This window comes from Amphibalanus amphitrite, unplaced genomic scaffold (assembly GCF_019059575.1).
Source record: "Amphibalanus amphitrite isolate SeventyFive unplaced genomic scaffold, NRLGWU_Aamphi_draft 000299F_arrow, whole genome shotgun sequence".
Lineage (NCBI taxonomy): Eukaryota > Metazoa > Arthropoda > Thecostraca > Balanomorpha > Balanidae > Amphibalanus > Amphibalanus amphitrite.
This window is the reverse complement of record NW_024881794.1, coordinates 57,553-71,945: the sequence shown is the minus strand read 5'-3', so window position 1 is coordinate 71,945 and position 14,393 is coordinate 57,553. Positions and strand designations below refer to the sequence as shown.

The 14,393-nt window shown below is 50.5% G+C and overlaps 2 protein-coding genes across 2 annotated transcripts; one reads left to right on the top strand and one right to left on the bottom strand.

Moving 5' to 3' along the window:
• Nucleotides 1-7,144, top strand: LOC122387802. Its single transcript, XM_043378293.1, has 9 exons — nt 1-244; nt 599-760; nt 2,461-2,751; nt 2,990-3,099; nt 3,672-3,802; nt 4,094-4,307; nt 4,764-4,946; nt 5,407-5,520; nt 6,452-7,144. The coding sequence occupies exons 2-9, from the start codon at nt 619-621 to the stop codon at nt 6,974-6,976; spliced, it is 1,710 nt and encodes a 569-aa protein (XP_043234228.1). The 5' UTR covers nt 1-244; nt 599-618; the 3' UTR covers nt 6,977-7,144.
• Nucleotides 7,115-14,172, bottom strand: LOC122387803 (T-complex protein 1 subunit epsilon-like). Its single transcript, XM_043378295.1, has 8 exons — nt 13,701-14,172; nt 12,425-12,650; nt 11,365-11,563; nt 10,748-10,940; nt 10,299-10,448; nt 9,434-9,877; nt 8,929-9,109; nt 7,115-7,401 (listed from the first exon to the last, which is right to left on the bottom strand). Exons 1-8 carry the CDS (start codon nt 13,797-13,799, stop codon nt 7,277-7,279), a joined length of 1,617 nt encoding a protein of 538 aa, XP_043234230.1. The 5' UTR covers nt 13,800-14,172; the 3' UTR covers nt 7,115-7,276.
• Between the last annotated feature and the right edge of the window lie 221 nt (nt 14,173-14,393).

The window sequence follows — 14,393 nt, the reverse complement described above, 5'->3', positions numbered from 1 at the left end:
GCAAATCAAAGCTGCATAAACATGGCACACCTTTTGAAGCGACGATTTACAATTGCAATACAGCTCTTGTTTACCACAGATCTATTTTAATTGTTTAGAATTATACCAAGTAATTACATTTAAAAAAAATCACATCAATACTTGACGACATACTTATGGGATGCGTTGGGGTCTGCAAGGGATTAAAAAGGGAATGAAGCATTGGAGATATAGGAGCTCAGCCGGTTATCGATCAAAAGTCGAGGTAAGAACATCCTACTTTGTTTAAAGCTTCAGGCGCCGATCACATGCGTCTTCACAAAATAAATCTTATATTGTGTCCAGTCCACCTTGTGTGCAGTGCCTCGACATAAAATTTCGTATCGTTATTAAATATCTGACAATTCTATAACAAATATCTGCATCAGGTCAGCACGAGGACAAGATCGGTCTATCAAAGATTCACATATCTGTTCACCTTTCTTGACCTTTTTTTGTAAAATATTTCGATTTAATGTCGTTATCCATTCATTTTTATATATGGTTGAAGGCACACCGCTTACATTGTAACACCATCAATGCACGTTTAGTAAGCAGCTTTTCCTTCCGGTATTTACAGAAAAGACTTCAAGCTCATGGATGGCAAACCCAGGAGGGTCTTCTTCTGATGAATTACCATGCAGCCTACCGTCGTGGTGCCGACCCAAGGGAGTGAAGACAACACTATCCAAAACTGGCTGTCCTGTCCTCGATGAATTGGCGGAAAGAATTCACCAGTCGGGTATGAGACATTCCATGAGGTTCTTATAAACTTATAGGAAGGGCTGGCTAATAGAGACATGGGTATCGATATGTTAACGGATGTCTTTTCCCGCTTGAAGCTAAAAGGGCACCTTCTGAACGGCAAAAGCTGTTGATGCACTGATGGGTTACACTTTCATTTTGCAACGATTTCAGAAAGCAGACGGTATCTGTTGTTGTCAAACATTTAGTTATAAATGTTGTAACTAAATGAACTATAACATAATGTTATACAAACATTTAGTTATAATTATAAACATTTAGTTGTTGCCAAACATTTATCATAGTAGTCACCATGAGCATTTGAAATATCAATCCAGAATACGGCTGTCGCATTAGCAAGTAGCATAATGAAAGATCCCACCAGCATATTATTTCATGAGACTCACAAGCCAGACATATAGGCGTAAAATAACCTACAAAGTAAGTCTTATCGCACTAATCGGCATCGATCGTCGTGAGCCAAGTCCAAGTTTAACTTCAGCAAATGCGAGTTCAAATGTATCCCCTTCATTTACATGTCACAACCCTATCATAGTCCGCATACCCCACTCCACTAAAGGTGATAAATAAAAGATTTGAAAGCTTCAAATGAAAATTTAATGGCTTTCAGGTATAACGGTTGACAGTATCTAATGTTTGTTTTTATTGGTATAAAACCTCGTCATACCAGTGCTCTTACATCTATTTGCCGCTATGCAGGAATATGCAATCATGGCTCGCCAACAACTCGGGTCAGAGGAGGCAGACAGGTGTGCTACTAAAAGTTGACAATATCCGAGAAATGTGTCCCGTTTCCGCCGGAACGGCGTCAAGCCTACGCAAATATCATGTATCGCTGTTTATCCAATTCTCACAATGGAGTTTTAAAAAAGGGTTAATAAATCTTTATTTATGAACCGACTTCAGACTGCAAAATAGAAGATGCATATCACGAATCGAGAAGTTTCTAGTGTCCAAAGCCAGTGTGACTCGTAAGGTATCGGTTCTCGAAGACAGCCAGTCGCCACTGGTTTTGTCACTGTTTTTGCGTTCTCGTCGAAAATCCCCAACACCTCTCACTGGCACGGTACATGCAAAAAGCTGAGGATTACCAGAACTCAGTTTAAAAAGCTGAGGATTACCAGAACTCAGTTTGATTGCTGAGCGGGAAACGAATGCCGGCATCCGCTCCGTTACCCACTGAGCCGTCCATCCAAAGCGTGCATCCTGGCCCGGGTCGTCAGCCGTTTTTGTGGCACTGACCCAGCAGGCGGAGCCCATGGTGCTATTAAGGTATGAGTTCGGGTTGTTTTTTACCAACCTCGGTTCAAACAGCCGTTAGTTTCTCTTGCGGAGCGGAGTGAGACGAAAAACGCCGTCAATCATGGCGAGCCTGGAAAATGAGGACGGCTGCACTATATCACGAGCGCCTGATCAGAACCAGCATTTCAGCTCAGAGAAGAAACGGCCTTATAACGAGCTATGTCTGCTTCACTCGAATTTCGTATCAGTGGTCAGGAAAATTATCAAACTCTGTATGTCCCCTGAGAGAGCGCTCCAAATATCCGTCTTGCAAATGTGTAGGAAAGCCATATGTTGTTGACACGGAGCCCGTTTCAGCACAAGTAGGACACTGAGAAGTCCCACGGCAGATTGTAAGAGTCAGTCTGTGTCTGACTTTGGTATGTCCGGCTGCAGGCTCCTGCTCTGGCCACCAGAGCCCGCGGCAGCAGAAGCAGTTGCAGCGGGGCAGTGGCAGCGGCAGCGGCAGTCTGCCGCGCGCGGCGCTGGCCAATGCGGCGGCGCGCGTGGCCTCGAGTGGCGGCCAGCCGGCGGCGGTGGCCTCCTCGGGGCGCAGCCAGCCGCCGCCGCCGGCGCCCCTCTCCCGCAGCAGGTCGTTCCCGGCGGCGGCCGACGGCCGACTGCCCCAGGCCGGCTCCAGCAGCTCGGCTGACGTCGACCTGGACCAGGTCGGCGACGGATGCTCAGGTCAGCGCCCGCAACCTCGCACGGCACGCCGAACGTACCATGACACGCTGCGAGACTCTACGTAATTTACGATACTTTTATGGCCGAGGAACAGTAACCCCGCGTACTTTATATCGCTGTGACCCTTCCCGTACGGGTGTGTCGTTGCATTACCGTGAGCCAGCTTTCTCCCTCGCCCAATATGGGTGTGTGCCACGGATCGGGGCCGACTGACCGGGATGCCGTGTCGGGGCCGCAGCGGAGGCGGTGCGTCAGGCGGCCGACGGAGTGACCGCCGACGACCCCGACTTCAAGGAGACGGTGCCCTACCTGACCACCGTGTCGGACGGCCTCAAACAAGAGTGTCTGGTCAGTGGCCCCGTATCACAACACTGCACAGTGGGGCAGCATGAGGAGGGGACAGGGAGAGGAATAGGTCGGGTCGGTGGCCCGGTATCATAACACTGCACACTGAGGCGCCGCGCCGGGGGACGGAGAGGGACGAGGACAGGGAGAGGGAGCCGGAGAGGAAGGGAGCGGGACGGGTCGGGTCAGTGACCGGGCGGCGCAGCAATGAAGAAGCTGGGTGGGGATGCGAGCGGGAGAGGGCAGATCGGAGATGTCTTGCACGCTCGGCCCAACCACCGGTAGGGACGAGCAGCGGTCAGACGGGGTGACACAATACCCTGCACTCTGCAGAACGTTTTGTACATAGGAATCGTGACCCGAAAGTCCTAGTTAGTATGCAGCTTGCACGGTCGTCTGCAGCAGCGAAAACTGCAAGATGTGATCACAGCAGGTGTTCTGACTATTGGGTCGTCTCATCATGCAGACTGCATGCATCGAAAGAGTGCCGATCTCCCAGCGCCCGGTTAGAGAATAGGTCCGGTCCAGTATGATGACGAATCGGTGGCGTTCACAATAGCGTCGGCTGTTTGCAGAAGCAGCTAATAGCGCTCAAACAGAAGCTGCTCAGGGAGTTTGCCGAGGTGCTTTGTCTGATCGAGAGGAAGTACACCCTGAAATACGCCGAGAGCCTGTCTGAGGCTCGCGAACAACAGACCGTAGCCAGGTGAGGTCAGATGAATAGTGCCAGTTGACGGAATTCTGGGCGGTTGCTGAGTCGAGGGAATGTGAACAAAATCTGACGGAAAACAGCTCAACCACTGGCGGAAAGGATAAACAAGTTGATCACTCCAATGTCAGAGTTCGTCAACCATCTAACACTTCCTTGTAATAAATGAGAGTGGATTAACACGCTAGCGTAGCACCGATAGAATTCATTACACCAACAGTACCTTCACCAGACGACCCCATTTTGGAAGGAAGAATAACTTATAAGCCCCAACTCCTTACTATACAGGTACTACCAGATGGCATACGAAAAGAACCGCAAGATTGTCGAGAAGATGGCAGCGGCCCTGTATCAGCGCCGACTGCGGTGCCTGCTGCGGCGCTGCTTTAGCGCGTGGCACCGCGCCGCGCGCCAGGCGCGGGCCGGCAAGAACGGAGAGCAGCCGGACGAGCCGGACGGCCAGGCGGGCGGCGACAGCGACTGTATCGACATCGAATACACGGTGGGTCAGAGTGCTCCGGCGAAACGGGCGCCATCAGCGCGCCATTCACTGGCCAAACAAAGCGGTCCAGCTTCAAAAGTCCTTCAAGATTTCTACAGATTGCCTAAATGCCTAGTTTACAATGACCACTTCTTCCTTATCGCAGGAAACTTTCGAATTCCTGACTTTTGAGCCGATCCATCCTGTCGCAATGCCGACAAATAATACAACTTTAGCAATCGCGTGGAATATCTATCGCGTGGCCTCTCTCGCCAATTCCACGCTGGAAGCGGCTGTGCATTCGCGGGTTGACGTAATGCTTTTGAAGTGTAGAATGTCGATAACCAATAGTGACTTGCGCTTCTGATCTGAAGTAAGAGCCGACCCTGCCTTCAGCGGGGACGCTCGCCGCACCACCGGCAGCAGCACTTACGAAATGATCTTCTTTGTCACACCGTCACACCCACGTACCGACAGAGAACTGAGGAGATCGGCACTAAAGTCTACGAGCGAAAGCTGACAGCGCAGCTGACCAAGGCGCTGGAGAGGGACGCGCGCGCCCAGGAGTGCCGAAAGTACCACACGGGCCCGCCGTGCCCGGGCAAGGTGTGTCGCTGTAAGCGGCAGGCCGAGCGGCAGCGGTACCGGCGCATTGAGCAGGTGAGAGGTCGTCCCGCTGGGGCGGCGGCCCGCCAGCGGCTGATAGAGGCACACCCCAGATTGACACAGCGCGGCGGTGTACGATGATTTGGACTATTTGAGACGTCGGGCATGACGGGAAAATTCTGTCAATCAGTTAGTAAACCGAAAACGGAACACGATTTTTGAGTAGGTAATGAGAGTCAAGTGACTAAACAATTTTATATGCCCATTACGAGCTGTTATTTGATGAATCAGTCGCATTTTCGGTACCTTCGCAGTCTGAGCTATTGATGCCTTTTCGTTAAGCAGCAATTAAAACATGGTATTCGCATTGACTTCTATTTTCTAGTTTCTACTTCCCAGGCTATCGTTGGCAATGTTGGGTAGAGAGACAGAGGGTCACTCATTTTTGTCAACTCTATTATTGCTAGCTTTCGTAAGGGCAAGTCAGTGACCTGTACGACCTTGCTACCCCCAGCTGGAGTGCGAGCTGGAACTGGCTAAGCGGCGCGAGCAGCAGCTCATGGAGCAGAAACACCTCGCAGAGACCAAATATCGGCAAGCAGTACTTCGTGGCATGAGCGTTATGAAGGTAGGGAGCGTCACAGGCTGCGAGCAGCGCCCCGCTTCCTCAGTAGAATGTACATATATCAGCTACTGTTTTCATTCAATCTGCTTGCTGGAAAAAATGCCCATTGCCTTCCCTCGAAGAATCACAATACCACGCAGAGGATAAAAGGTTCAATCTTTGGCCTTGCATCACAATAATGCATGCCACCACAGGCCTTTTGTGTTGCTACTTCAACCACCAATGAGAGCAGAGCCCGGTCTGGCTGCATCGTCACTCCATAGTCGTCGTGTTGTATTTCCCGAGTGGCCACGCGCCCCGTGCTCGGTCGACCTTGGCGGTGAATGACCAGCACCCTCTGTCACCGCCGTCGTGCATTGTCCGGGCACGAAAACGAGAGCTGATCGTTAGCCGCACCACCCGGCGTGACCTGAAGTGGTGCCGAATTGACGCCCTATGACCGGGCTGGACTCGATTTGAGTCTGGCACGGGTCTGGAAGCACATGTTCAAACCCTGACTCGTGGCCGGCTCAATAAAGATGACCTTGCTTCGAAAATCTCGCGCAAGGCCCGCCTTTGAGGCTGACAAATTAATTTTCCGGAGAAACCCGCATCTAAAGCCGTGCAACGAATACTTTGTACTACTAACGCCCTAAACGGTGCAGCTGCTACGTAGATTCCACAATTCACAGTGCTCTTCAAAAATGGCGTGCCTACCTAAAGTTGCAACTTGCAATACCACGAAATCCGGCAGCTCTAATGCTGACACAATAATGACCATTTTCTCGCGCCATATTGTTTCCTCGCTACTGTTCATGCAATAAATCAAACAGTAGACATTCATTACGATGACCATCTATCGAATAATTCGCCCACCCTTCATCGTAATCACGCGGAAGGAGGGGTGGGCTCCTCTGACCCTCCATCGCTGATCCGCGCACCCCTCCGTCGCCAGGACGGCGGTCTGGGCGACACGCCAACACCGTCCGAGTGCGCGCCCACCAAGACGACCACCATCTGCCGGCGGCGGGTGGACAGCAGCGACTCGACGCTGCCGCCGGCGCGCATCCGCCGCTCGCAGAGCGAGACCCGGCGCGGCTCCCCGCGGGCCGGCGGCGCAGGGGGTGGCGGCGCGGCGCGCGGCTGTCGCCGGCGGACCCGCTCGCGCGCGCCGCCCGCCTGCCGCGCCACCCAGACGCGCCACCTGTCGTGTGTGGCGCCGCTACCGCCGCAGGCCTGGCAGAGGAACGCCGAGTGCGTCACCTCAAAGACGCAGCGCCGGCCGCGCGTCAAGGTCTGCGCCGAGCGCCAGGGCCCGCGCAGAGCTGTGCTCGTCGAGGCTCGCAGCCGCGCGGCCGCGGCGTCGGCGGCCGACGCGCTGGACGGTATTTCGGACTCGAGCATCACAGTGACTAACTACAACGAGCCGAGCAGGAAGATGGAGGTCACCGAAAAGTGGCGGCATCTGTCGAGAAACTAGCGGCCCAGCCGCCCGGATTGTGTCCGTGTCGCGTCGCATGCACCTAACGAACGATTGTCGAGATGACGCTGGGGTCACCGTGCTGTGCTAGGTTTGATAGTCCGCCATGATTGATTTGATTCATTTGATAACGCGCTATGATTGTGTGAATAAATTTATTCAGCTAGCTTCGATGGTTATTGACCGAAGTGTTAATGAGACGCGTGGACATTACACAGCATCAAAAGACAATCACGTCATGACTTGCGAACGGAACGGAGGTGGGACGCGGCGCGGCGCGGAAGGGGCGCGCGCCGGGGCTCACATGCTCTCGGCCGGCGAGCGCACGTCGTCGATCTTGAGTATCATCTTCACCAGCTGCGTGGCCAGCATGATCTGCTGCTTCTTGCTGTGAAGCGTCTCGATGACGTTCTGCTCCTTCATATCTGAAACATGAGAAAGTTGAATTAGTGCGTGCCACACAATAGTCATTTGTCAATGTCGTTATGGAGAGTGAGAGTCGCCACAAGCATTCTGCAATCGGCAGCCTGCAGCGTAGGCTCGCTTTCACATGCATTCAGACGAAGGTGAAACGTCGAATGGCCAGAATGGCGGTCACAACGGACAAGAACGGACCATGGAGCTCAGACATCCGTGTCAGTAAGAAATTATATCTGAATGTGCATTTAAACCAAGCCAATTAGAAGTAATTGAGGTATGGAACTGCAGGTCTTTGTGTTGGTTTATATATTCCCGACCGGGGCTGGGAAAATGCGTTTTATTCACCGAGGTTTTTGTGCGGAGGACCGAGTGCCGGTAGGCACGAGGTCCGTAGCAAAAAACCGAGGTGAATAAAACTGCATTTTCACAGCCCAAGGTTGGGAAGAGATTTACCACATGCCGTACCGGCGCAACAGTTAATATCATATTCATTTGATATTTTACACTTTAATCTTAATATTGTGTTAATATTATATTAATACTATGTTCATATTTATAGTCACCGTGATTATTTGTTTGTGTTTTTCATTATAAGCTGCGTTGAGCATGTGATGAAAGATCAAATTCCTACTTCCCCTTATTTAGGGTTTGAAAAAGCTGAGGATGAAGATGGTGAAACGCCAGAAGTTAGAATAAAGATATGGAGTCCAGCAGGAGTGAGGAAACCGTGAGGAAAACTAAAAATTGAGTGAAACGCTGAATCAAACGCGTCTTGGATCCCAGCTGGAACAATATCAAATGTTTCATTGTGGCACGTTAAGATGCTTCACGCATTTAAATTGTTCGTTTTTTGCGTGCATTATGTAGAAATAATGATTATTCCGACCATGTTCTGCAGCAATAAATACATTGGCATTGGAACGATAACCTTGTTTAGTTGAATTACGTTGACAGCAAAAGTATGTAAACACGCAGTCACTTACTTTTGCTGTTGCTGTTAGTGAACAAACTATCCGTAAATATCTTCTTTGAAATTGGTTCTTCCGCTCAGAATATTCAGTAAAACTTTGTCTGGGAAAATCAAAAAGCCCTAGGGCCGAATCGTTTCCCAAATACCTTCAACATTAGCCGAGGCGGGCCGAAGCCATTTCCCAAATGCACGTGCTAATGTTAAAGGGATATCTCGGCATGTGGTAAATGGCTTAAATAGATCATAGCCGGATTCATGGATTCATTATGAGTCATATATTCATGGTAGGTACTGTTAACCTCCTTAAACCATTCATTCCATAAAACAGCAAATAACACGGAATATTTAGCACTGGGTGAGATTGATGCAACGTCATCTCCCTGCTTGCACGAAGTAAAACCAGTAAACTATTGCTCCCCACGACATTCATTTTGTACAACATCCGGTTAACAACACCCGTTCTCTTTGACTCATTCCCGTCTAGAGCGACACCTATCTCGCAGCTCGCCTCCTAGCACATACCACCCGGCACCTTCCCGGGCGTCCGTCCGACTCTACTCACCGCAGGTGCCCTTGTCCTGACAGTCGATACCGAGCGCCGGGTTTTTCTCCTTGAGCTGCCTCGTTTTCACCTCGGTGAGGGTGTGGATGGCCGACAGACCAGAATTCTCGGCCAGCGCCATAGGAATCACCTCCAAAGCATCGGCGAACCCGCGGAACGCGTACTGCTCCAGTGTCGAAATCTGGCGACGAAACGGGGTCGTGAGAGCGACCGGCGGGAAATGTCAGAGCAGCTCGGACATCATAGCAGATTTGATGACCAACTACATAGTAGAGACTAGACCTGGCTTCACCAGACAGAAAAAGTACATTTCCTTCGTCATGGACTGACATCAACTGCAAATATTTCAACTTTTGTTTTCATGGGAAGGTTCTTCACCAACGCCTTCGTTTACGTTCCCTCCCACTGCATATTCTGCAATGTCCCAATTAACACACTCTACCCACCCATCACTCGGTTAAATACCCCGTCCCCCACCCCCACACTCCACTGCGCCTGCACCCACCTGATCCGCCTGCTGCGACACGGCCAGCGCGCACGAGATCTCGGCGGCGCCGCCTCCGTACACGATCCGGTCGTCGCGCACCAGGTTGCGCACCACGCAGAGCGCGTCGTGCAGCGAACGCTTAGCCTCCTCGATGACCATCTTGTTGCCGCCGCGGATGAAGATGGTGACGGCCCGGCTGTTGGAGCACTCCTCGATGACCAGCATGTGGTCGCGCGTGGTGCCGAAGCTCAGTTCGCGCACCAGGCCGGCGCGGCCCAGCTTGTCAGCCGAGAGCTCCTGGAAGCGCGGCACGATGCGGCCGCCGGTGGCGATGGCGATCAGCTCGATCTCGGGGCCGCCCACCCAGCGGACGGCCGGCAGCTGGCGCTGCAGCAGCAGGTGGTTCGCCTCGTCATCGAATCCCCACTGGCAGATGGCGAGCGTGGCGCCGGCGTCCTTCACCTGAGAAACGGGGGACGGTGGGGTCAGCACAGAACCGTGAGTCACTGCACTGAGTCTGCTGAGCCATGTACAAGACGTTGGTCACAGACCCAGGGGAAAGCTGGGGAGACCGGATGATAGAGATCGGCACGAAAGATAAAGCAACTATCGTGATATGTGATATGCGCTCGTTTTATAACGTAATCGGGAAAAAGACCCCCCCCCCCAAAAAAAAAGATGACCCCGATCTCAGCAAACTAGTGCCTGGAAGCACAGTGGAGATCATCAAATGTGCTCGTGTCGCTCCAGTGTCGTGTCGTGTATCAATCCAGCTCGTGTGCATTCAATAACGATTAAAAACAAAATAAAGAACCAGCATAAGGGACGACGTATACCACACACCGAGCAGTGAGTACACTTGAGCAGCCATACGCAACCGTACCTGTCGGACCATCTCGTCGAACTTTTCGTGTTCGTACTTCCTGAGCTCCTTGTAGTCCTCGACAGAGGTGACGTCCAGCTTATGCTTGGTCTTGGGCTTGGGTGGCTCGAACGGGCAGGTAAGAATGGCAATTTTAACATCCCTAAGTTCCTGTAAAATGAGATACAATTAGTTGCTTGGATCCGAACAAAGTGACGTTTGATTCACATTCTGCTTAACAAAATACGTTCTGTTTAGAAAATGCTCACAAGGCACATAATAATTAAAAAATAAACTTTTAGGCTTATTGGACAAAGCTAGCAGCTATCAAGCTAATGGCTGGTGAAAGCAATTATCAACAACTAAAAACCTGTTTAGTCAATGACACGAAAAATAAGAATACGAGCTCCTATTGTGTTCAAACTTCACCTCACTAGACTAAAAAAAAGCACAAATATCACTGTCCGTACCTTGGGCATCTGCGGGTGCGAGAAGTCCTTGTCGACGACCACACCCTTGACGAGCATCGTGTCCTCGAGCTTGCCGCCCTCCTTGCCCTCCACCTTGATGAGCTCGAAGTTGACGTCCTTGGACTTGAGGTCGGCCACCGTCATGACGGCGTTGACGGCAATCTCGGCCATCTGACGGTGGCACCGGTTCACACTGTACCGGCAGACACGGGGCGTCACATTGGGGGAGAGGAGAGGAGGGGCTGGATGAGGAAGAGAGGCGATTTCGGACATCTGACGGTGGCACCGGTTCACGCTCTATCCGCGGACACGGGGTGTTAGCGGTCATGTGGAACGAGTGGTGGCCGGTGGGGGAGGGCGCAGTGGAGGGCGGGGCATCGGCCGGTTGTGCAGGGGAGCGTCACAGCCATAAGGGCAGGTGTCCCCTGAAACCTACATTATCACAGCTACGACATATTCCTAGTCGATCATGCAAAATTAGCGTCCAAGTTACTCGTGGTGTAGCGTCGAAACGCTCTAATTACTAAGCCGAAAGACCCTAATCAGTCTCGGATCAGGCCCTTTGCCTTTCCCTTCTCATCCTCCCCCCCCCCCCTCCGTCCACCTGATCGGCTCACATTTTCGATCCTAGCGTGGTCATGGCCACCTTGACGAGTGGCTCGGTGTTGGCCGGGTCTACGGGGAAGCTGTCGGCGATCGTCTCCAGGTGCTGGCTGGCAAACTGGGCCGCCATCTCGAACCCGTCCGCCACACGGATCGGGTGGATGCCCTTGTCCAGCAGGATCTCGGCCTGCTCGAGCAGCGCGCCGGCCAACACTGGGGAGAGGGGGGGGGGGTAACTTGAACTGACGGGACGATGATCGCTCGCGAGTATGAACAAATAACAAGACTGCAGAGGGAAAAGAATGGCTGACTACAGTGAAGTAAAGGCCTGGCTACACTATGCGTTTTCTGCGTGCGTTTTTGCAGGTTTGCGTGTTTTGCGTAATATCGTTCTAGGAAAAAAGTTATAAACAATATAATTTTTACCTTGGTTATATACAAAAGCTAATATAACTCTTATGTAACTAAAAAATTAAGGTGAAAAACATCACAAAAACGTAATATCGTTCTTTTTTCTAGAACGATATCACGCAAAACATGCAAACACGCAAAAAACGCACGAAGAAAACGCATAGTGTAGCCAGGCCTTAAATAAAACCAGCTTTATATGCATAACTAGCCAGTCTTTCCTGTAAGTTGTTCAAGCATCAGATTCCCGGTGGTGACAGCCTTACGTCGAAGCGCTCCGGCGCTCGATTAATATATTAACGTCGATGTTCTGCGTTCCACGGCTGCAGTCGGAAGTTAGTGAATGAGACTGACAATCTGGGATTATACGAACACGCAAAACTTCGGCTTTACGCTGTACCGACTCCCGATAGAGAAATCAACAATGGGACGTTCCAGAGCGTTATATAGAAACCCCGCTTTGAAAAGCTATTCTGATCTTTCACTCAGTGATGAAGAATCCTCCACAAAATCTCATGCACACACCTCATCGTGCTGGGAACACAAGGCACAGCTACAGACTCACATTCAATTAACCTTCCTGCAAAATAACTGCGCAAAGAATGGCAATATCTCCACCCGAACAATACCACATCTCAGTGGACATCCCCGCGCCGCTAAACTCACCGACCACACCGGTGGTGCCATCGCCGATCTCATCATCCTGGCTCTGGCTGAGCTGCACCATCAACTTGGCAATCTCGTGGTCCACGTCCATCATCTTCAGGATGGTGGCGCCGTCGTTGGTGATGGTGACATCACTGTCAGGTGACATCATCAGCTTGTCGAGCCCCTTGGGGCCCAGCGAGGTGCGCAGCGTACTGGCGATGGTGCGCGCCGCCAGGATGTGACTCTGAAAGGGAGAGTGGCATTTATGTTGGAAAACCATCAACCTGAGGAATACTACCTCACGGTTCGTCGGAAAGTCATTTCATCCACAAAAGAAACGAAACATACCATTCGAAAGCTGAAGGTGAGCTGATTTCTAAAATGTGTTTTTTATCGAAATTGTTTGCCTTTTTCAAAAATTGAGTTGTTGTAAAAACGTATTAATTTTTCATTCAACAAGCTGTTCAGGACATTCTTGAAATCATAGGCATGTTTTTTCGTTTCCCAGTGAAAGCTGAATGCCAAAAGAACAAAATGTAGCGAAAAATATTCTCAAATATTAATTCGCGTCTCTCACAGCCGGGAACAAGGCACAATCACACAACTCAGTGTCACGATGGATAAAAGCATGAAATGACCCTTATCGATGCGCAGACCCAGTGCTCTCAGCTGTCTGATGGGTTACGGAAGGGACGTTCGGCTGTCGCCCTACTAAACGGACGTCATACCTAGTTGTTAGTTTAACGATTCAAGTCGGTACTTAAGTTGTTCAGGATACCTGAGAGGAAGATTCATTGCTCTGTCATTTTCACATCATGCATGAATTTGCATTTGTTTATGTCTACTTTGCTCAACCCATCTACCAGGCATAAGGAAAGTTGGCCACTCTGAGCTGTCAAAAGGCTGTACCAGGCCCAGCCTCAGCTAGGCGCTAGTAAGGGTAGCACCCGGCGGGGCGGGGCAAGCTTTTGACCGTTCGCAGGGCCAAACAGCTATCAAGTATCACTGGTACAGCCTCTGACAGTGAAACCCTGCTGCCCACAATAAAGGCAGAAACATAAATCATGGTTGAAACTTGAAACCATGTTAACTTGAACAATTATGGAAAAAGACATGAATTTGGCATTTATTTTGATACAGCTGATGAGCTGACCTCACCTACGTGCATATAACTGAATCTTAATTCAAGGATGGTGCATGACAGACTGGTCATTTTGTACTTTGTCCATTCATCAAAACAAATTTCATGGACAAGGAACTTCTCAATAAAAAGGGAAAATCAGAAAAAGCTTACCTTGATTGCATCGGTCCCGGTAATGCGCTTTTGCCTCTCCTGGTCCTTTACAATGATAAAAGGCCGCCCATATTCATCAAATGCCAGGGACCCTGACATTATTAGATTGTTGTGTAGCCTTTGATAACTGTATGACTCGTATCAGTAACTAATTTTTCTCAAAACCAGGGCGTGGACAACGTTGAACGAGTCACGAGACCCAGCCCAACGCATAAAGAACAATGCGGCCGCCGGCACGCGCTTATCAGCCACCAACGCCCTAACTGCGCTATATCTGTCTAAATCAAGGAGAAGCATCGAGATGTTTTGTCAAAAGCAATTAGCTACTAAATTACATTATACGCTATTCTATATATGCGTCGCAAGCTTGAAATATGTTCTGTGTTGTTATTGTGCGTTTTCGCACCATGATACCTTAATCAATAGCTATCTTTGATTTTTTACTGTAATGTGCAGTACTCAAACCGCATGTACAATCATTTGTTTTCCAATAAACAGCAGTCGTTCGTCGGGCAGTGCCTAAATCGTTGGCGATGCCGTCATTCACGCCTTATATGACCATTGGCCTTGATGGGATTCGAGTTGATGGGTCAACCCAAGGGCCTTGAGTCAATCCTTGGTAACGCAGCAACCAGTGAGCAGACTGCTCAGTTCACTGGATTTGGGCATTTTTTACGATGAACTTCTCCCGGG